Source organism: Oryzias latipes, chromosome 12 (assembly GCF_002234675.1).
Source record: "Oryzias latipes chromosome 12, ASM223467v1".
NCBI classification, from domain to species: Eukaryota; Metazoa; Chordata; class Actinopteri; order Beloniformes; family Adrianichthyidae; genus Oryzias; species Oryzias latipes.
In genome coordinates, this window is record NC_019870.2 from 9,867,433 (window position 1) to 9,891,759 (window position 24,327).

General features: G+C 38.0%; 1 protein-coding gene across 1 annotated transcript; it reads right to left on the reverse strand.

Annotated features, from left to right (window-relative positions):
* Nucleotides 1–1,395: 1,395 nt before the first annotated feature.
* Nucleotides 1,396–24,327, reverse strand: prlr (prolactin receptor). The gene is made up of 9 exons (XM_011481668.3): nucleotides 24,158–24,327; nucleotides 15,898–15,987; nucleotides 14,881–15,013; nucleotides 6,150–6,319; nucleotides 5,748–5,914; nucleotides 5,469–5,610; nucleotides 5,033–5,129; nucleotides 3,936–4,005; nucleotides 1,396–3,828 (listed from the first exon to the last, which is right to left on the reverse strand). The coding sequence occupies exons 2-9, from the start codon at nucleotides 15,968–15,970 to the stop codon at nucleotides 2,779–2,781; spliced, it is 1,902 nt and encodes a 633-aa protein (XP_011479970.1). The 5' UTR covers nucleotides 15,971–15,987; nucleotides 24,158–24,327; the 3' UTR covers nucleotides 1,396–2,778.

Consider the following 24,327-nt stretch of genomic DNA (forward strand, 5'->3'; position numbering starts at 1 on the left):
ACTACTGGCAAATGCATAGAAACAGTTCAATGCTCTATAAAGGTTAATATAACAGCTTTGTGTTTTTTTAAAACCTGTAGGTATAAATGTTTTTGTGAAAAAAAGATCACAGTGGTTTTAAATGTATATTAGCACTAAAAAAAACAAACTTTTAAATGCAAAGCAACACAATTGAATCGGTTAGTTCAAAAGGGCCCAAGTCCACAATTTTTCAAAATAGAGTTATTATATGTTCTATGGTCTTCAAGGGAAAAGCTATCTGATTATGTGCAAATTCCCAAGTCCGTTGTAATGGATTGACTATGCTTGACATTTAAAATGCATTAAGTGCAAAATTCCTGGACTTGGTCCTCTCTTGCATGGGTTTTGCTTTATCCCATAGATGGCAGCACTAGTTATCCAATATGGCAGCGCCCCCGTTTAATTCAAGAAGGGCCCAAGTCCAGAGATTTTAGTTTGCTAGTCCTCTGAAATTATAAAAATGAGGTGCTTCATATTGTAACATTTGTAAGCTATGAACTGGTGCTAAATCTGGGTAAAGTATTAATCATTTGGGGTAGCCTCCCTTTAAGCTATGCAATTCAAATCATTTCTGGATAAACAAACCTCTTGGACTTGGGCCCCTTTTGAACTAACCGATTCAATTCTTTCATTGGTCAGCGGCTCAGGCATTGTTTGCCATTCATACACATACACAGCACAAAATACGTAGCATGCAACATTAAGATTTTATCTTGAATAACTGAAGTTGAAAGAAATTACAGTATAGTTAAAAAACAAATCAGTACCACAGGAAAACAAATATTAACTATTTTCTTTTTTGTAGTCAAATGCACATTGTTCCATACATATGGGTGTGAAAGTGTCAATAAAGTTCTGAAAAATAGATTCTGAAAAAGCTCAACATTTTTTCTACTATGGCTCCCTTCCAAGAATTGAAAGCATAGAAGTATAAACAAACTGTGCCTTCTATCCTCCTTGTCTTTTGAGTACACCATGCTCATTTGCACTCAGATAAAATTAGGAATTTTTAAAAAAGCAGAATAACCTCCACCTATCCTTGCATGCACTGCTTCCAATATTAAGGCAGCAACACGGAACATGTTGTTGTCCAGTAAATCCTTGAGGATTTCTGCAGCATTCTTTGATGGAAATCATCATGCGTATGGTAATATTTCAACATATTTGCTGATTACATGTGGGGGACGCTAAAGAAAACAGTCAAAAAAAATCCAAACTATTTCCAAACAATTGCATAAAGGGTGTTGAAAATGTCCTACAGGACTGAACCCAAACACCTATTTAGTGTTTTGTCATAAAAAATGTAAGAATTAGCAGCTAAACTGAAGTAGTGATAAGAGCACAGCTGGAATATGATGAATGTGATCATGTGTATTTTTTTATTAAGACAGGCCTGGAGGAAAGTTATCCAGACATTTGAACCTGTTCAGACTACACAGGAGTGACATAACTGTGTTAGATATGCATACCTGGGTTAGTGTCTCTACTGTTGGCTGTACGATGCCTCTAAAGATGTTACTATAAGACATTAACAGTTATGTGCAAACACTGCATCATATTATCAGCAAGGCATGTCAATAGACATATTAATCTCTCTTCTCTTTTTCTATATTTTCCACAAGTTTTTTATTATTTTTTTATTGGTTGATAGTTTAATAGATTTTTTTCTTTAATTTATACTATAGATGACATTCCCCATAGGGGATGAATAAAGTCATCCTAGTTGATTTAATTAACTTCAATCTGCTACTATTCTAAATAAATGTCTCCATGAGAATTTCTTGCTTTACTCGTTTTCCCCTCTGGTTCTTGTGCAACCCCTTTCTCTTAATTTTACAAAAATGATTACAGCCAGGTTATGTACAAAATTTAAAATACCTTTTGTTCTGCTTTGTACAAAAAGCCTCACCTGATAGTGAAGTGTGTGACTCAAAAACTAGTAAATACTTGAGACTACTTTACAGTGGTTTTCTTTCAAACTTTTGTGCTGTCGAATGCTACGTTCACACCGTCCTTGGCAACGCGCATTCAAGCGAGCGACTACTTCCATGAAAGGTGTATAGAAACGTGCATATATGTGTCTTTTAGGCTTCCACGTTTAAAACTCTCATGTTCACGTGTCGCTACGCACGGTTTTTTGGTCACTTTTAGTCTCTACGCATAAAATGCACGTCCACTGAACGCGTATTGAAAGTTAAACTAGTTGAACTTTGACCAATCAGGGACTCGGATTTGGTAGTGATGTATGGGTAGTGTCCTTTTAAATTCACCCAAGTGCCAACCGTTTGAAAATTGATCATTAAGGAGAAATGAATAATTGCTGTTTGTGCCCGGCCAGAATAATGTGACACCAAGTATTTTTCGGAATAGAGCTGTGAAAGGAAAAGCCTGTAGCAAGAATTTGCACCGCTTTGATGTTTCACACCAAGCCTCTTCCAAGAGTAGGTAGTATGAACACCATGTGCTAAAAACGTTCAAGGACCCCGCGTTCAGCATGCTCTTGAATGTGCTGCACATGCATGAGGTGAACATGGCATAAGGAAATCCCCTGCACTTGTGTACACTGTACAATAAAGCCAAGTGTAGAAACGACAGTTTAATAGGCAATAACCTACCATTATATTTCAATGGTGAGTAAAGGCATCGACAAGCTGGAACAGGCTTAACGACAGCCTCAATGTTTTTGTTTCAGTCCCAAGGTCACAATACCTCTGGGACTTCCTTTTTTTGTTGTTGTCACGTGTGCTTTTTCTACAACTAGTAAGGAGGCATGGTGAACATAGTGGCAGTGTCAACATATCCATTAACTACCCTTTCCTCCAGAGGTTGTGGTGTAGGATGTGTGCAGGCCGTTGGTTTCTCTGGACTCGTGGCAAATGTTGTATAGTGGGCGTCTGTTGTGTCAGTCAACTGCTCACAGGAGCACATGTTCATCTCTTCTTCCATTGCCTCTTTCTGAAGCAGGAGGAGCACACTGTCACTGTCCACCCCCTTCACCCTGCTGTAATCCTCTCCTTGCTGCATTTCAAAGAGTTTGTCATAGTTTGATGCGACTGGACGGAGAACGACGCTATCCTCCTCATTGATCCTCTGCACTTCAACATACTCATTGGATCGGGGAGTGGGGAACTTCTGAGCTGCAGGTTCTGCTTTTACACCGGTGTTGATGTTGATTTCGCTGTGAGCCTGGATCTGGTGACAGACCTCTGTTTGGGGTTGTGTTAAATGAGGTCGCTTGTTGCCAAAATCAAACTCCCAGTAGTTTGATCCAAGATGCTCTCTGGTGCAGTGTCCAGGTGGGGAATGGTAGGGGGTTAAGAAGTCGGAGGGAAGCAAGCTGTCTGAAAGACAGTGCTGCTTGGCTATCTCAAGTGAGCTGGTTTGATCCTCTGTCGATCTGTTCTGAGGCAGTGGAGAAAAGACAGAGGGCCACGTCTTAACCCTTCCAGCTGACATATCAGGGCTAACCATGTCTTGGTGAGTGTAGGCCAGATTTTCACCCTGCAGAGCTTCCCCGTGCCTTTGCTCATCCGTCTGACTCTCCTGGGTATCGGTTTGTTGTCCACTCTTATCCAGAAGCAGGGTGTGACTATCACAGCTGCCTCGGCCAGAATCACAGTCAGACACTGAGTTCTCAGATTTCAGGCAGCCATTGTGTAGATTATTGCTCTTTTCCAGCATCAGCTCCTGCTCCTCAGGAACGTACACTTCTATGTACTCCACAAGCAAATCCTCGGACTTTGAGAATGTGTGGTGGGGAAAATCAGGCACGTCAAGTGACTTGAAGGCATCCACTGACTTTCCACTCTACACAACAAAGACATTTCCACAGTTAGGTAGATACAATGACGCAAATTGTATTTAACAATAGAAACAATGTTACACACTTTCCCTATTCAGTATTTGTACTTTACCTTGTGAAGCTTTTGATCAAATCCTTTAATTTTTGGACCAGGGACCGGTGGAAGAATGCAGTGCTTCAAACTTCACAAGAAAAAGAAAATATCAAGGTTTAGCATCAGCTGACAGACAGTCCTTGCATTATTGTAAAGCAATTCTGAAATGCACAGCTACATTACAATCAAAACGCTTTCAGAAGACAGGAAGTCATGTTTTTTTAAACCAAACTGCAAAAACTTGTTGGACTCGTTAATATGTTTAGTTTAGTCAGTTTCAGTTTTCAGCTTGTGAACCATTAGGATTGTTAAGTTGTGCGGCTTAATTTTTTTTATACCTTGGCCTTCTTCTGCAAATCATGCAGAGCTGCCTGCATCACAGGAACACTTTGATTGGTCCAAATTGGGTTAGGACTCAATCAACATCCGTATTACATCCCTCTTCACATCATTAGGTTCTCCTATTATTAATTTCTCCAATTTCAACGGGAAGCCTAATTTCTGCAAACTGTGGTATCCAGTGAAGATTTATTTTTACCAACATCAGAGAGTAGCTAATTAGCACTGTGTAAAAATATATTTGACAAATCAGACTATTTGGATACATAAAAAGTATAGTAATATTACAATATTCAAGCAGGGTTTCAGTGTGTCAGACATTATATGGTGGGTCCATTGAAATGTTAAATGTAGTTTTGATAGCAGGACAAAAGTTTAACGATCTAACTTCGCAGTTTAGAGTGAAATATTAATATTGTCTTTAAGCATGTTTGGACACTTTTGAGAAAAAGAAAAAACATTTAAAAATCTTTGTGATACTGCCACAACATTTTATTTGTTATGACGGTCACGGGGTGAATTAAAAAGAGTGTCTAATTTTTCAGATGTTTTGTGTCTAATTTTTCAGATGTTGGTTGGATCAGTTAATTACCTTAATTTAGCATACATGAAATAAAAAAACATAAATGTCTTCTTCATTTTTTTCCTCACTTTCATATGTTTTATGGGAGATAGATAAATGTCCTTGCTTTACATGTTGATGAGAATCAGTCCTGCTGGAATGCAGGTGCCCTGTAAACGTGCAAAGGTAAAAAACAAATTATTTTTATTCTTACTTGCGACTGTTGATGTGTAACAGCCAGCTCAAGATGAGAAAGACCATGCCGGAAAAGACCATAACTAGCACCCAGGTGGACCTTTTGTTAGGAAAATCTAAAAACATACAAATGTAGACAAGATTAGTGCTGGTATCTAAGTTGTCTAAGAGAAATACTCAAAAATGCAGTGTCAAGCTTAAATGATTTAATATGTCCCCCATCATGAAAAAAGCTTAAAGAAAATGTTTCAAAAAAAAAACAACACACATTTCATTGGATTGGGTCTTTAAGAATAACTGGCTAACTCAAATACATTTTCCCCCTCTCATGCACGTAAGCAGATATAGGAATAGGATCATCGAGTCTTTACCAAAATGACAGTAAAACAACTTCAATGTTTGTCTATTTGTTCATTTCCTTTCATCTCAGAAAAACAGATTATTGAAGGACTCACAGTTAGGAACAACGACTTGGACATCCTCGCTCCATTCACTCCAAAAGCCATGATCAGGCTTACAGCGAATCTGAATAACGTATGTGCCCTCTGACTGCAAGCCAAAAATATTAAACACCTTCTGCTGGCCCACATGGTGAATCTGGAAACAAAATGACACAGTTGAGTCAACTTTCAAAATAGGCAGACTTCTCTGAGAGCTTCCCCTACTACATGCAAAGTTCCACATTTGAGAGGCAAATGCCCTAACCAGCAGGGCCGACCTACAGATTTACACACCTCCCATTCATCCTCTTCCTCCAGTTTTATGCGCAGCTCATAGATGAGCGTGATCCAACCCGAGCGGGTGTCAGCTTTTGTCGGCGGGTCCCATGACGCTCGAAGAAACGGCCATCCTTTGTCGTTCTGGATGGTCACCTTTAAGTTCTCAGGAGGATTGGGCTCAACTAGGAAAAAAATGCACTTAATTAAAATACATTTTCTTTAAAAATTCCCCATTTTATAAAAGTTTTCAAAAGGTGGAAACAAATGTTTTAAGTAAAAATAAGCAAAAGAGAATCCAAAATCCTTTTAGATACTCTTAGATTTATGTTGAATCATTTTTACTAACTGCAAGAAATATTTCTTTATCATCATCATTCTGCTACATCATCACAACAGCCCCAGGTACAATTCTCTCACCAATATAATAGACATCGATGTTGAGTGGGTCTGACAAAGCCTGGCCCAAAGCGTTGGTGGCAACAACGGTGATGTTGTAGTTAACCCAGATGGACGTGTCGTTCTTATTGAAGAAGCAGGAATTCTTCCCACCTGTGTGATAGTCTGTGCATTGATATTCTTTTTCGGAGCTGCAAAATGACAAACAGAAAATAGTATGTAATTATGACTGTTTGAACACTGGATTCTGTCGCTAAGCACATTCATCCATCTTCAAAGTTTTATGATTTGTACTGAGCATGTCCAGAATCGCTTTATGTTAAATAACTTTCAGTTGAAATGATGGACAAATGTCATCATCCAATCAGTGATGTTCCATAGGGTATAGTACTTTTCAATTTTTAACATTTCATCTTGATTTCTGGAAATTACTTTTGTTTTCCAAAACATATCATTTTTATTTTGTTACATTTTTTTGGAATCTTTTTCAATTTTCATTGCGATCTTTAATTTGATTTTGTGTCGAGTAATTTGTTGGTGTGATTTGCACTTTAGGGCCACCATAGTTTAGGAACAATGGTTACAACTAAAGCAACCTTAGACCACATAAGAAATATTTTGTCCCCATTCCAGTTGTGTCTAAAAACCTTTTAAAATTGAAATTCTGATTTTTCAAGAGAAATTATCAAACGAGAAGACTAAGGATTTGTTTTCTTCTGCTACTTCTTATAGCCATGTTGTTGAAAAAAGTGGTTCATGTAGTTGTTGAGTTTGATAAATAAATAAAAAGAATTACAGTACTTAACATTTTTTCTACTCCCATAAAAATATATAATTTCTATGGTGATTTGCCAAACAATAACTTGTGTTGCAAAGTTAAAAAAAAATTAAGAAAAATATTAGCACTGGGTTTTTAGAAACACTGGAAGAGTTTCAATTTCGGAAACTCTCTGTGGGTGTAGGAAAGGAATGTCAAAATGATTTGTAGAAAAACCAACAGAGATGGGAAAATATCCAGAGGTAATAACATTCATAAAGGGACAACTATACATTTATTGTTTTCACAGGTTCACTCCTGTGTTTCATACTCCTAATCACTCTTCTTAATAGCTCCAGCTTGTGTATTGATGTTTCCTTGACTTCAGGATATCATGTTGTCAAGATGACACTGAAAATAGCTTTGCTGACGTGAAGGTTGGCAGCACATAGCAACCAATGCTGGTTTAAATCCCAGTACACTGAAAAGAGTTGATACGTGTTTGTTGAGATCAAAGAAAATATTGTTGCTTTGGCAGAATCTGGAGGGCTTTTCTGTAGTCCAAACTTGAGTCAGAGGAATAGATTTAGAAGAAGTTTCAATCTTATAAAACTAAAACTCAAACTGAGAATAGCAAACAACAAAAAACCAATTTAAGCCAACACACTGGATCTTTAGTGAGAGAAACATATATATGTTTATTTGAGATATTTATAATATTTATTCAAAATAATAAAGTTCATTATTCGCTTAAAACCATGTCACCAAAAATATAAAAATAATCACATCTTTAGTAGCTGTATTGCACACTTTGAATCATGTTTCGTTATTTAAGGTATAATTGCCAAATAAATTTAGTTAAAACCAAATATGCCGATTTGTTTTTGGTTCAGGACCCGCACAAGTCTTATGCTACGTTCAACGTGTGTTGAAATGACCACTTCCAATGAAAAGTCTATGTCAACGCTCGTAAAGGCGCGTTTCAGGCTTCCGCATTCAAAACTCCTGCATTAACATGACACTATAAACGGTTTTAAAGGGCCTATTCTTAAGCTTTTTATAGTCATGTATATAATAATATTTTCCCCTTGGGACAAAAAGAACACTTTTTTTAATTAAATATTTTTTATTTTCCTAAGCTGTTTTGCAACCTGTAAGTAAGACGACTCGATCTCTGAGGCACCGGCGTTTGCTCTGTGTGTGTCAACCCAGTCGGCCTCAGCAGTGTGTCTGTGTTGCGCTCACGAAAACTAACAACAACCTAACCTTTGCAAAGATGGATGTGCATATTGTGTATATGAAAGGAAAGCGTTTTTGCCAATCCCTGCCGATCACAGAAAGTGGGTGTTTGTGTTAGCCTGGGGTTGGTGCTGGCAGTGCAGACTCTTCCTGGAAGGGGCTGTTCTCATTGGTCTATGTGCCAATGTGAGAACCCGCTCGTTTTTGTGGACTGGGAGGGGCTGGTGCTCAGAGCGCAGGTTTTTAGAGGAATACTCAGAGATGCGGGGAGGGATCAAGTACCGCTTTGAGGTTTCTTTTCATGAGAACTGAACACTGTAATACACATAAAAGCTAAAAAGAATAGATTTTGCATGGTATAGGCCCTTCAAGACCATTTTTGTGCTTTGCACACAAAACCTACATCCAGTGAACGGTGCGCGTTAAGAGTTAAACCAGTCGAACTCTGACCAATTAGAGACAATCAGGGACCGCCAACATTTTGAAAATTGATCATGGAGGAGAACTTATTTAATTAACGTTTGTGTCCGGATGGAATTATATGACACAAAGTCTTTCAAACATATAAGAATAGAGTTGTGAAAAAAAAGCCTGGAGCAAAGATTTGCGACATTTGCACCACATTGACATTTCTCAGCAAGCCCCTTCCAGCTGTTGATATATGCGCTAGTATCGAGTAGCGACAGTCCCGTGTAAACAGAGAACAGAAAACACATACAAAACCTAGATAGAGCGAGAACACAACGCCCTGACTGACCTCCTATACACTAATAAGATTAGATAAAAGTTGCCTCCTTAATAACAACCTTTGATTTGCTGACATGCAGATTAATTTGGTCGTTCGTGCTGCTCCTACACAACCCATGAAGGAACATCAAATTAGAGCTTTGTTTGTGTCGTGTCTGAACGGGGTCGTGGTGGCTGCTGATACATCACAGTCAACTCATGATTAGTTCCATTCTGGGCCCCCCTATGTGAAGTCTTCGAGGGGTGTGTGAGCACCTGCTTCCTCCCCAAACAAGCTTGTTAGGTTACTTAGTCACTTTTTTAACCTCGTCCAGACTGAATTTTCCTAGTGGTTTCTGTTGCTTTATACCTTAATTCGTCCCTAAACAGAATTGTATTATTTGCACATGAACCTTGAGCGTTTGTTTCATTCTGTTCTAGCTTGTTTATCTTTGCAGGGCGCACAATTGTTTATCTTATGTGAGAAGCTCTATTGAATTGTCACTATAGTTCAAGGATTTTGTCATCTCTGTCCGTCTATCGTTAACCGTCTGCAATCACTGTTTTTCGCCCAACTTGCTTCACTGTTTTTCGCCCAACTTGCTGTTTTTTAACAAGCAGATAGAAAGGTTGAAGCTGTAAAGTCATAAAAAGGTGGTTTAATTTTAACTTACCTATAAACATATACTGATTAACAGCTTGTGCTCGAAGTTTTAAAGCGTATTGTGTTTGTCTCTTTTGTTCCAAGACAATATGTGAAACCTTGGAGTAACTGCATTTGACAGCACGGAGTAAGAGGAAAAATGTTTCCTGTTAAATGTCATCCTCTGTTTGCACTGTTAGCACTATTTATTTCTATTTATTGTTCTGACCATTGTGTTATTTTTTATTTTGCTTACCGTTATTCATTTTTATTACTGTGTTATAAGTGGCACATTGGCACCGCAGCAAATTCCTAGTCTGTGCCTAGTTTGTTCACTGATAATGGCAATAAAAACCCCTTAAATCCTTGAATGTATATATAATGCATTTTTTTCTTTCATCGATTTACAATAAATATGCCTCATAAAATGTTAACCTGAAAAAAAACAAATTGAATTTTTTGAAATGTCAAAACTCAGAGGTCCTTGGTGCAGACGTTAATTAAATTTTCTTCCTATGTGCTAACATTTGAGATAAATCCTTAGGAAAATGACTCAATGAAAATCAAGTCTTCTGTCATTATCAGATTTCTAAAAATTAATTTAGTGTTCTTGCTTTGTTCTTAACTTAGTGTTCTTATTAATTTAGTGTTCTTCATTACTACAAACAGAAGAAACAACGTAACGGCATTATCCGAAGCACAACAAAATAACCCGCAACACAATGACATAACCGCAGTAACAGCATAAACCGCAGCACAACGGAAATGAGGACTTTTATTGAGGAGGGGGCGTCTGTAACACTGTTTACTTCCGCATTGGTGTTCGGATGACAGGTTCATGACGTAATCAGACAAATGAACTTCAGGGTTTGTGAATAAAAAGGAAAATAAAGGCTGCCAAATGTGTCTCTGAGCTCCTTATTTTACATATGAAACTCTGCTTTACTGACACTAAACCCTGGAAAACCCCTGCTTCGGAGGTGTGAAGGTGTGAACCGAGAGCACCCAGCAACGGAAAGGGGAAGGAGGGGTGGGGTTTCTCTGGTTTCTAATGAACTACTGCCCGCTCTTAAGGAACTATGTCCTAAAAAGTGACGCAGCTTTTTTGATTGTGGCTAAACCGACATAATCAAATATTTAAAATACCACTGGGAACACTTTTACAATGGAGCAAAAGATGATCAAAGTGGGAATTTTAAGATTTGACATTAAACACACATCAGACAAACGACAAAAGTGCAAAGTTAGACCTAAATTACTCTATACAAATAATTGAAAAAGCAGTTTTTTTAATAAATAGGAAAAAAACTATGATAAACATATCATAGTTTTTTTTGTATTGATTTGAGGAGTAGACTATTTTTTTCCTAATGAATGGTGTTCTATAGTGTTTGTATACAGTTATATAAAGTTTATAAAATCAGTTGATAGAGTTGACGCTTGCTGAGAAGTGTCTCAAAATTCATAAGGTTCAGTGGGTAAGCTGCTTGGTTTGCAACAAACATGCAGAACCTGTTTTGTGTGTGGGCTCTCCTAAGAAGAAAATGTGCTCAACTTAGCAAGTGCTATTCAGGAACATTTCTCTTCCTGGATATTTCTACAGCAGAAAACATTTTTAAAAAGTCATTTGGACTTAGTCTTTTAAGTTGAGGGGATTTCACTTTAACTACAACTGCCTTTTTTTTTTTTTAGCTCGCTTTGGGTTTAGTCCTAAAGCAATGTATTACCCTTTTTCGTCTTTATTAAAGCCTAAAGCGCTTTACAGTCACATGTCCCTTTCACCCACACATTAACACTGATAGTTGCCATGCAAGGGGGGAGGTTCAATGTCTTGCCCAAGGACACTTCGACAAATGGCAAGCAAATCGGCGATTGAAGCTGCAACTTTCCGGCCGTTTTCTGCGTACAGACGCCTCAAAGAGATGTGAAATCCATGTGGAAGCTGCTCTTTTAACCTTTTCCTGCAAACATGTCAGAAGCTTTTGGCTTAATAATGAACTGTTACTTAATGGAAAGCTACTATCATCTCTAAAAGATATCTATCCAAACGTTTAGTTTATGTACTTAAACACTGATGTCAAAATGGGTTTTTCATGTTATTCTTTGCTTATCAACGTTCATGGTCACACTAACCTTTATCCCTTTGTTGTCACTGCTGTAATCTTTAGAATGCAGACACTCATCTTTATGAATTCTCCATATGTTTAGATGCCATCATCTTGGTTTCATGTAACTAAATCCTACGTGTTTCATACACATGCAAACCGGTTAGTTGTGTTTCACAGTCACAAACTGTAATTAAGATATAATAGAAGACAAATCTAAAGTACAAATTGACTTCAGCTTTAATCATAAATTGGGTACAGCATGTAGAAAATACAGACTGTAAAACCAAGGACTCCCCACAATACAGTTTGCTGCCAGCTACATTGCTCGTCAATTCTGGCTGAGTGTGACTTAATTTGTTGCTTACCCTTTGTTCTTGGAAGTTGAATTTATGCAAGAACACGACCTGAGGTCAGATTACCAACTCTCAGCGGGAAACTCTAACAACCTGACTATAGAAATGAAGAAGCTGCTATCTGTTCTGTTCATAAAAGTCTTGTTTTAAATTTTGACCGTTTTTATGTGTGGCTGTATGGTTGTTATGTAGTGAATGTATATTTCTATTTATAAATCCACCAGTTTTCGAATTTCTTATGGTTTTAAATTTAAGCTTTTAGACCAAAAATATATATTTTCTATTTGAGTTTCAATCTAAATATTAAAGGGCTTATACCTTGCTATTCTTAAGCTATTCTTATGGATATGACAATATTGGCACACAAAAGAACACATTTTTTTTTAATTAAATAATAGTTATCTTTCAGAGTTCTTTTCCAACCTGGAAGTAGTACGACTCAATAGCCTTCTGATCCTTGTGGGTGCTGCCCATTTCATGACGCAAACCTAGAGTTGGTCCCTGCAGCGGGTCTGCATTTCGCCCACGAAAACAAAAAACATTCAAACTTCTTCAAAGATGGATGTGGATATTGTGCATACAAAAGGAAAATCATGATCACCACAGAGCTAATCACCGCCATGGACAAAGTAGTGTTTGTGTTAGTCTGGGGGCGGAGCTGGCAGTGCAGACACTTCCTGGAAGGGGCTGTTCTCACTTTTCTATGTCACAATGCAAGAATCCGCTTGTTTTCGTGGACTGGGAGGGGCTTTGTCACCTTTCCGGTAGCCATGAAGCCTGACACCCATAAAGAACACGGGGCAGGAGGCTCCGCCTTTATTTATACAGACACGTAACTTTGCGTTGCACTAAATAATTCCCAAACAAAACATGTGGAGATATTCATGGCACTCTAACAGTGCGCGTTCCCGTTTGGTGTTACGGAGTGAAGGAGAACAGTTAATAAAAGGTTTCCCCCAGAATAACAGTGACTGATTCTTTATTAAACCGCCCTAGAGTACAGCTGTGACGGTGTGGGATTTTTAAACACCCCTGTGATGAAGCACCGGCGGCCAGCCGCGTTGCGCACTCAAGAACGCAGCTTGTACATGGATGAATATAACGGAAATTAATAATTAGAGTGCAGTAAATCTGTCATATTTCCTCGCGAAACGGAAACTTCTGTTGTAGAATAAAAATGTGTATGTGCTGCTGAAACCGCGCGTGTGTGTAAGAAGAGGGGCCGCGTGCAGCGCAACAGGGAGTGAAAGCGCGCAGGAAGTGAAGGAGAACAGTAATAAAAGGTTCCCCCCAGAAACCCTTGAAGTCTGAACACAGGACTAGCAGAAAAAGTAAATTGTCAGCAAAGATGAATGTGTTTAATGTGTTTATTATAGTTCCAATCACGCACCATATGCAGAACTTTAAAAAAAAAAAAGTGCAGTGAAGACCTCATCACCGCGGTGATGGGGTTTTCGTCACATTAGAGGTACGATCTTAGGCCCGAGCCCGAGTCAGAACCCGACCCGGCCCGAAATTCGGGTCGGGTCAGGGGACTAAAATGACAATCATTACGTTCGGGTCGGGTCGGGCCGGGCTTCTCTTTCGCTGACTTTTTTAATAAATATACGGTATGTTTATAAAAATGTATACTCAAACGATGTGTGGATACTAAACTAAGGAATACTTGTTATAAATAAATAATTTGGTTAAAACAGAGAAGGCGCTGTAAGGTAATTGCTATATAACTACTACTAAACAGGAAGCGCAGACCCTGGGCTGCAGTATTTCTACGCGTAATTAAACGAGTGCGCATCAAGATCTGTCTTTCACTCTCTTTGACTTGCCTCTAATTCTGTGTTCCAGCGCTATTTCGTTGTGCAAATGCATTTATCATGATCATAAAAATATGTAGATTATTTTAACCTTAAGAAATCTTGCATCTTTTGCCGCCAAAAATACTATGGGATAAATTGAAATTTCGGGTTTGCTTCGAGCTTGGGCCTGCAAATCAAGTTAATTGGTCGGGCTCGGGCTGGGTTGGGCTTTAATGCCCGCGGGCCTGGGTCGGTACGGGCTGGATTTTTTAGGCCCGATCTTACCTCTATGTCACAGCCCTATTTGTCGCTCAACAAATTGAAAGATGACACATAAACACCTGGACCACCACACCAGCAGAAGGCAAAATATTTGGTCAAGTCATTCATGTCTATTCTCACCAAAAAACATTCAAAATATGTGGGCTGCTTTCAGTAGATCTGTGGATGCAACACAGCCTGAGGTTCTGAGAAAAGAGAAACTGCAAAGGTTCTTGGAAAACCAATGGAAACCTGCTGAGATGCAATTTTTTTTAAAGGACCATTATATTTACTTTACAAAAAGGGGTAAAGTATGGCATTTAATTCAAGAAAATATAATTAAATAATATCTAAAATATAAATAATAACATAAATAAATACATAAAATATAATTAAAATCTACTCTGTATTTTAAAAACGTTCTCTAAAATCATTCTTATTTAGCCTGTAAACAGAATAATAATGTAATTTATTGATCATTTTGCCACTTGGAGGGTTATAGTAACAAGAATTTGGCTCAGAAGGTGCTTTGCGTGGCACTGCAGAGATCCTCAGACATGAACCTCAGGCAGTATATTTTTCAAAATTACTTACAGCCTACGATTCGCTTTGGCGGATCTTTAGATTGCAAGATCTCATTAAAAGACAATGCCTTATCAAGGCCACCGAACTGTCTTAATTTTTGTTTTGTTTAAATAATGATCAAGTTCCACCTTTCTAACTAGGTTGCTGAGTTTGTTTTTGCAACGGCAAACCAACCAAACAAAGCGACAGTGAAACAATCCACTCAAACGGGCCCAACAGGTTCCTCCCTGAGCAGGGAACAGACGAATGCAAACACTTCAGCGCTCAACGCTGGGACTACTCACCCTTCTTTGCGATAGAAGAGTTTGTAGGTGGTGGGCAGACCTCCATCAGAACCTGGCTCCCACCAACAGGTGAAGGTCTCTTTTTCAGGAGAACGACATCTGGTTAATGTTGGCTTTCCTGGCACGCTATAGCCTTCAAAAACACACAAGAAGTAAATCAATGCTTATTATACACTAAAATAACGTTTATTTATTTGAAAAAATGTTTTCAAAGTTTATTTCTTTAAAAAAATAAATTCCGCTGTTAGCCAAACATTATTATTTGTGGTGTAATATAAAACTGTAAAAATCGACAGTAAAATAAATGTAAACTATTTTTAAATTAAGTATTTACTTTCTATAAATTATATTCAGCATTTTTAATACCAAAACAATCAAAAATGAACATAATAATTCTGAGTAGGAAAGCGAAATATGTTGTTGTTCATTCTAAAAGTGATAAATGTCCCCCTTGAGTAAAATTGATGCAAATAGCAGTATGATCCATAGTATGATCATATTTCCAATGCACTTTCCTAAAACTGTGCATTTGCTTTATTTTCTGTGTTTGACTGTTGTAATATTAATCTGTCATTGTGCTCCAAAAGGGCAGGTTGTGTGGCTTTACCATTAAAACAAATTTTGGGGGATTTTTTTTGGTAACTTGTGAACCAGTTTGAAGTTGATTTTTTATGTGAATATGTGTAATAATTTAAAAGATAGTTTAGATATCAAATAACCATTTAAATGTAAAAAAAAAAAAAAAAAAGTAAAAAAAATTAAATACTAAAATGTGTACATTTATGCGATTTTCCGTGAGGATTTTTATGGACGCAGCCAACCAAGGTTTACTTTAAGCATGCAATAAAAAATGTATTTTAAAGAAATATTTATTAAGGTTAAACATACCAAATCATTGAGCAAACCGAGAAAAACGTTAGAAATTTTAAAGGTATTTAAAGTTTAATCGAAAAAACGATTGATTTATCTCCTCAATTTTAATCATAAAATGTCATTTTAAGAGTATAACACACTCACTTTTTCCCCTTGTGTACAACAAAAACAAAAGCAGCAACCAGAAGAGACGAACTCCCCCGTCATTCTTCATCATAGCACCTCAAGCTCCGCCTGTAAGGAGAGAAGAAAACAAACAAGGCGTAAGGATGGGAGAACAGTTTGATCAGTGCCCTTGAAAAATGACTTGACCTGCAGTGTTTGGTTTGCAGCTTTTACTGAGTAACAACATGCTTGTGTGACAATTAAAAAACCTCTCTTTTTTACTGGTATGTTTTCTTATTAAAGCACGCCCTGTTTCTGACAGTAAAACATCACATTATGTTGAAATGGGCTCTACCTTAGAACAAAAGGCAACATTACTGGTGTGTTAAAGAGCCACAAAAATGTGAGTTGGAAAGATTCCCTGCTAGTAATAAAAAAAGATCACCCACTGATCATTTTTAGTACATAAAACCAGTTGGAATATCTTTAAGGAGCTTTTGTGGTATTTTAGAGCATTTGTCCCTCAAAATAAACCACAGCGAGCAAAAACTCCTAAGAGACTTTAAAAAAATCTAAATAAAGACAAACAAACACAGTTTCCTGAGGATTAAAAAAACATCCTCTCAGTATCTGACTACCACTACCAGCTGGCACATGCAGCAAAACTGGTTGCATAACCCGAGTCCATAACACCACACACAAAGAAGGAGGGTGGCTTGTGACCGCCTAGATTCCCCCTCCACACGACTTAGACATCTGCATTTGCCCAGACATGTACAGCTGGAAGAGCACTCTGCATGAGTTCTCATTTAGAAGCTGTCAGTTGAGGCAGGTGGGAAGGAGGAAAAGGGAGACAGGGGAGATATTTTAATAGATTACAACACAAGACGGATGATGTTTGTTCAGAGAAAAGTGAGGGCCAGACAAATCCAGTTTAGCAGCATGCAAATTTCTGGCCCATGACTTATTACTGCCTGTTTATGTGTTTACCTGCTGTCACTTTTCAATCCATTTTATTACAAATTAGAGATCAAAGGTTTTTGCAGCTGTTTATACATAAGAAAACTGAAAATTAATTTGCAGTAACATAACATCATACAAACGTGCTTTTCTTCAATTCTTTGTAACAAAAAATAAACATATACTGGTACATATTTTATTTACGGAAAAAACGGCAGGACCTTTCCTAACCCTTTGACGCCTGAATTTAGGTGTCAAGGGTAAAAGTATGGTGGCTCTGGAGTGCAATCACAACATCTTAAAGCAAAATGACATTAAAGATTAATTTAAAAAGAAAAACAAATCATAAAAAAACATAACGTTTCAGAAAGAAAATAAAATCCCCAAAATTGAATTGAAATAAAAATGTTTCTGGAAATAAAAGTGATTTCCAGTAATCTAAGTCAGAAGTTACAATATGAAACCCAATAAGAAACCAGAAAAGGTAGGTATTATGGGACATGCGGCTCAGGCGGTTGAGCAGGTCGGCCAATGATTCAAGGATCGTTGGTTTGATCCCCGCTCCCCCCAGTCAACCGTGGGTGTGTCCTTGGGCAATACACCTCACCCTCCCTGCCTATAGTGCGGCTCCACTGGTGTGTGAATGCGTATGAATGTCCCGGTGGTGGTCAGAGGGGCCGTAGGTGAAACTGGTCTGTCCCAGGGCAGCTGTGGATACATCAGTAGCTTACTATCACCAAGCATGAATGAGGAGTAAATGAATAATGGATACATTGTAAACACTTAAATCCAATCCATTATTATTATTATTTATCCAATCAATGACGTCCCATAGTAACTACCCCTTCCAGTTTTTTTATTTTGTTTCCTAACATCAACATTTTATTTTGATTTCTGGGAATACTTGTGTTTTCCAAAACGTTTCATTTTTTTGTGTTTTGGTTTCTGTTTTTGATTTATAATCTGTAATGCTATTTTTAAATTAATTATTAGTTTTGCTTTTTTTAATTGTCACCGAGATCTTTCTTGTGTTTTTAAATTGAGTGATTTGTTGGTGGGATTTGCACTTCAGGGCCACCGTGGCAAAGGCTCCAACTCATGTGTTTCATATTTTGCATGGTAAAAACCACAACGTTTACAAAGCAAACAACAAAAAAAACAATATTTGCAACTGATTTCTTCCTTATATGTTGAAAAAAAACATATTTAGAAATTGTTTTTTAATATTTCATGATGGTTAATTACTATATGTTCAGTCACAGCAGAGTCTTTGACTGAAACTGTTTCTTTTTTTAAATCTTTTACATCTCAGACATGAATGTTTTTTTCCACTGAGCTACATTCGTTTCTTTCATAAGCAAAACATGAGCAGATCCTGTTGGGCTGTGTAACTTGAAGGTCTGTGGTTTAAATTCGCACTAATACCTGAGGTTTGAGCAGAAAAAAGTAAAATATTCACGCAAAAACTGTTACGTGAAAACCTTAGAAAAATAGATTGTTTGATTGAAAATAAAAAAAAATAATAATAAAAAACAAACAAGGAATTTGAAGGACTTTGCGTGTTGCAATAAATGATCCTATCCAAAAGATTTATGTAGAATTGAAATTGTGAGTTACACTAAATGTTTTATTTGACTGACCATAAAAAACTTCTTTATATACCAATTATGTTCTGCACATATGTTAAAAAAAGGGCTTGATCTTTATCACCCACAAATGCGACTTTATCAGTTATGTCTTCCATAGGATTGGTCTCACCGAAATACATCACTGCATGCTTATCTTGATTGGAATCACTGTAAAACCTTTACTCACCTGACCTGCCCGTTACAGTATTTTTATGGTTCGAGAATAATCTGATTTAAAGTCTTCCTCTTGTGGAATGCAACCCCACACACTGTGAAATAACAAATGCAAACACACAAAAGAGTCACGTACCAAACCTCACATGTTGAGCTTCTGCCTGGTATTTTACTGACTGTATTTCACAACACCACCTCCGCCTCTGGGTGAATTCTACATTCAGCTGCAAGACTGATCAGTGCTGCCTGGGCCTGTGCTGTCATACGACGGCGGTGAATCAACCAACTTTGATTGGGATGGAAATACCTGAGATGTCCTACTTCTTTGAATGTTACGCAGCCACTTAGTTCTGAGGTTGTTCCACATCAACTTTAGGAGACAAGTGTTACAAACTCAAGGCACCTTCATTTCAATAACGTCATTATAATCTGGTAATTGGCATTAAGATCAAAGCGCTGGATTAGCCTTCTGCTGCATATAGCCTTTTTACGTAACCAGTAGCCCAAACGGAGTAAGCTGCTAAGCTTAAAAAGTGCTCGCTATCAGCATCAGAGCAAAGCTCTTCCTTTGCAAAAGTCCATAATCACTGCTCATTCTATAGCGTCTAAGTGTGAGTGTACATGGCTGTTGTCTGGTAGCCTTCATCAGGGTGTGACCCTCCTCTTTCTCAAGGGGATAAACTCCAACTAACCTCCCTTTTATGCCAACAGAATGATTTTACATTTACATCTCTAAGCTCAAACAGAAGGAAGCCTTTTATTTATTTTAATGAAAGTTTTACTGCTACTTTTATGTCTTAGTCACTTTGTTACAATAGTAAATCTGTTTGCTATAAACCTTTGCCCATCCTATTAACTGGATTTCTAAGGCTGCAGCAAATTTGAGTTCAACGTTTATAGCATGTAAAGACCCACTGGGATAAAAGCGTTTTTGGTATTTTGAACAAGTTCTTGTGGCATTTTCTCATGATGGAGGACATATATTAAGAAAACTGAGTTCAAAACTACATTTCTGAGTATTTCGTTAATTCAAATCGTTGTGAATCAGAAGCAGATGAGAACGTTTTGTTTGAAAAAGCTTGCAGGTTTCATTTAAAACGTACAATCGGCAGGGTACAAGCTCCCTGTTTCGCTCAGAGGTAAATTTCTAAAGAATGACTGCCTCTCTGCAGGCACGACGTCCTACAAAACGACAGTTTTTTTTAATTAAAAACAGAAAACAAAAAAAGACAGTTGGGAATGCTTTTCAAAAGATCAAAACATCTTCGTATTGACACTTTAATGAGTTTGGGTAAAAATGGTGCCTTTCAATCCAGATTGAGTTGAAAATGAATACACGGAAAGTCAGCACTACTCTCCTTCCACTTTTTTAGGTACACCTGTTTAACCTGTCTTTAAAGCAAACATGTAATTCATCTACATGGCAGATATTGTGTGGACATAATTAACTTTTGTTGAAGTTCAAACGCTGAAGAAGACTAAACTAACATGGATCTTCATATAGTTATTTGAGCCCCATGAGGTGGTCTCGTAGCTTGTGAAGACTTTTATGTAGAATGATAGTTAAAAGAAAAACCTACAATGGCTTTACATGCCAAGTCTTGTGCAGATGAGAAGCAAGAGACCACAATGGCTCACTAAACACTATTATTAGGAAGTGTTTATTTCTCTTTGTTCTGGTTGATAATTAGTATTTATTCAGCCATTTAAACTCAAATGAAGGTTCAGTATTACTACATTACTAGTAATATGGCAAACACTAGAAGTCCTAGACTGCAAGGACCATGCCGTTAATTCTTGTTTCTTACTGCCTCTTTGAATGAAAATTTGACCCCCGACACACGCTCGATAATTTACCAAAATTTACACACAACTGCTGAAAATGATTTTATGACAGAGGGAAGGACCTCAACTAAAACTCAATGACATCACGAGAGGCGAAACCATCCAAAAACTGAATGGGGCCAAAATCTCTTATGGAGTCCAAGAAAGATATTTCAGAATTCCCTAAAAAAAAACTAAAAAAGAAAACACACATGTTGGAGACCACATCTAAAGGTCAATTATTTTGAAATTCCTACAGGATGGCCACAGGACCAACAGGTTCGCGCCCATTTTGTGGCAAAGCGTGAAATTTGGCGATCTTCACATTTTCGCAATATATAGGAAAAGAAAACTTTTGTTCGAGCGACCTTCACGTAAAGTCACATCCAGCTTAAGTCTACAACCACAACCAAAGTTTCGTTGACCTTTTACCTTAGGAAGAGACTGCCATCTTGAATTAAAAAAAATCCCCTTTAATACCACCTACAACTCCTCCAAGGTGTTTCGATCCATCGCCTCCCAACTCCTCGAGCATCATTTAGAAGCTACTTGAACGACATTAGCATAGCAAGCTCGCAAATGAGGTGTTTTCCTGTGGCTTGCACAGTTTTTAGCGGAGTATTGTCAGAATTGTATACATGCATCCCTGGCTCAAGCTGATCAAAACGATATAACATCTGATGTGAACATATTAGGACTGTGGGCGTGGTTAACAAAAAAAAAACCTGTTACCAAGGAAATCCAAAAATTTCCTTTTCTGTTTCATCTAAAAATGACCTGTTCATCTCACCCAGGTAACCAAAAAAGATAAGAGTTGCTATGGAGATAAGACCAACAGAAAAGCCGCCATTAAAAAAAAAAAAGTGTTGTTTTTGTCACATGCTGCTCTGACCAGAATGGCAGGGGCAGATGGGGAGGAGCGTGCCGCGGCCGCTCAGCCAATGAGGGCGGGTCAAGGAGGGCGGCAAGGGCGGGGGTGAGTACCACCTGCGGGCTAAACAATGCCACTCGTGGCTTTAATTTTTCATTCCTTTTCCTTCCCTGACCTCTGAGTTTACTTGTGTCACTCGGTTCACTTTGCTTTGCTGTTTTTTTAAACCGCCACAATCTCAGTTTCCTCATCAAGATACTTGTCATACCTGTAAAGTCTTTGTTTGGCCATCTGTCACGTTTTACCAACTACTTTTTTACTTAATAAATCACTTTTTTTTTAAATCTGTCAACCCTGCTCCCATTCCTGCATTTAACAAACTTCAACCATGTCAAAAGCTGACAGAGCTCCCATCATGCAACTGGCTGATTAGTATCAATGAGCAACTGATGAGTTGGGATTTCATCCGTCAAAATTGCTACTCCTTCTCTGTAAACCATATTTAAAGTAAAATCTTGAATTAAAACAGACATGAACAATCACTGTTCTTTTGGAGAAAACAAACAGAAATGAATGAAAACTCTTGATAGTTTTGCTGCAAGTGTGAAAAACTTCAAGGCATTACAAGCGGAGGCATCAACATCCTCAAGAGCCGAATTCAGACAATTACTGAATCTTTTATGATTTGTGCTCCTCTGCTCTTCTCCATTTCAAAAAGGTGAGAAGAGGGTGTGTCAGATGACAATTTGGGGACAAGTGTGAGCTGCCAGGCATTGTCTGGCATGGGTCTAGCCTTGCACTTTAGCCACCTTTGCCAGGATGATGAGCATAGATAGCACCTTTCTCATGCGCAGTCACAGCATTCTCAGGTTGTGCTGACCGACACAGTTCAGTTACAACAGTGCTGATTCCCAGAACCTCTGTTCTTTAGAAGGGTAAAGAAAACAAACACAAAAGCACATTATTCAGTCTCAATGATTTACGGCGCTTTTCTTGTATTTTGGTTTAATATTAACTTAGGTTAAATGCATTTTCTTCAAAAAAAAAAAAAAAAAAAGCTAATGGGACTGCTCACATTCTGTAACGTTCTTGGTTTAAATGTACAGCAAAAAAAAAAAAAAGCAACTCCCTTTCCTTACATTTAAAAGCCCACGATGGGGAAACGGATCATGTGGTCTAACTGGTTTTCCATAACTGACGTGAAACTTATTTTTGCAACAGTTTCCTAACAATAGTAAAGAAGTAACTAAGACAACTTTTCATAAATTTAAGTTTTGGCTGGCATTTTTGGTGGGAAATGGGAGATACCAAAAATAACATTTTTCATATAATCATCTTGTCCTGAAATCCTGCTCTGACTGGAACAGACCTGGTACTTCCTGGTATAGTTAAAAAACTGGTTTGAACAGCAGCACCAACACCTTTCTCGGAACTATTTTTTTCCCCTTTTACAGCTATTCAGGAATAGCGTGTGACAGAGTATGTGTATAGCATGACACAGTGGAGTATGTTCAAGCGTAAAGAAAGATGCAATAAAATAGATAAACAAAACCCTGATTCTTAAGGCACTTTTAATTGACAACAGTCAATTAAACAGTCACTCTCTAAATATAAATGTTAAAGATTAATGATCAAGCAGGAATAACAACAGGTTTTGTCATCGCTGCAAAGCTGAAATAGGTTAAATGTATTACCACCAAACTTCTAACATTTGTCCTATTCATCACCCTAAAGGAATGTGCCTCCATTTGTTTTGTTAAATTTAATTAAGCATACTTCAAAGACAGCAGACACACTTATATGTCCGGCAACAATGATCCCACTTTTCCTTTAGCCTCTGTGAAGTTAAAAAATAGGTTAGAAAGATAAGACTGACAGCTTGATTTTTGGCCCACTTTACCGGCTACATTTCACATGTTAGAGATTAAAATATTTCTGTAAATGCCTTCTCTAATGACCGATTAGCTCAGAAGAAAAAAAAAAGAATAAAGTGAACATGTGTATAAAAAATGTGTATGTGTGATTGAACAGGAGGGAGGGATGTAGACGTGCAGGTGGGATCCAACTCTGGCTTTAGGCATGTACTTTTCTGAATGTGGGCGTACGATGGCCGCAGCTCAGCTTATCAAGGGGAAAGATTGTGAGGGAGGAATGAATATTCATTTACCTGATCAGCTGATTAACACATGTAGGAAAGTTACTGAGTAGAGTCTTTAAAATACATTTAGATGATGATGATGAAGAGAGGAGGATGCTCATTATCTGTTGCTTAATAAATTATAATCATGTCACAGCAGCACACAAACACTGACCACTATGAAGCCCTATTTTGTCAACAAAATCCTGTCTTTGTCATGAGGGCCACTTTCACACCACTGGTCTTTTACTTAGAAATCATGAAGCGCTTATTTTGAAAAGAAGCTGGTACAAATAAAAACAAAAACAAAAAAAATCCCTCAAATTTCAACTAAAAAAAAGCAGCATTAAGTTGTTTCCGTGAAAGCTTCCATGCTTAGGACTGAATGAACTGATCATTACTGCACGCAAAGCTTTAAAAAAGGCTCCAGTGCCGGAAGGAGGGGGGGGGGGGGGGTGAAGGCGTCCCAGGAGTCACCTGTAGACAGTGAACACTGTCATCTTGTATTAAGATGATCAGCCGTGTGGAATTAAAGCTCAAACACCTATCCCTGTTAATACCTTCAATAATAACAAGCAATAATAATAATAATAACAATAAAAAGCAGGAACTGCCAACCCCGACCTGTCAACTTCAGATCGTCCATGAGCTCCTGCATAAAGTTGTGGGAAAGTGTCAATGGGGTTAAATGGGTAAGCGACTTACCAGCAGCTGACAGGTGTTTTTTCTTCTTCTTCTTCTCCTCCTGATCTGCGCCTCCAACTCTGCTTTCCCCGCAGAAACGGCCGCGTGAGAAGCGCTCACTCTCCGATGCGCCTCAGGTAGCTCAGTCGTCCCGTCAACGAGGAAACCGCAGCAAAACACCTCGCGCCCTG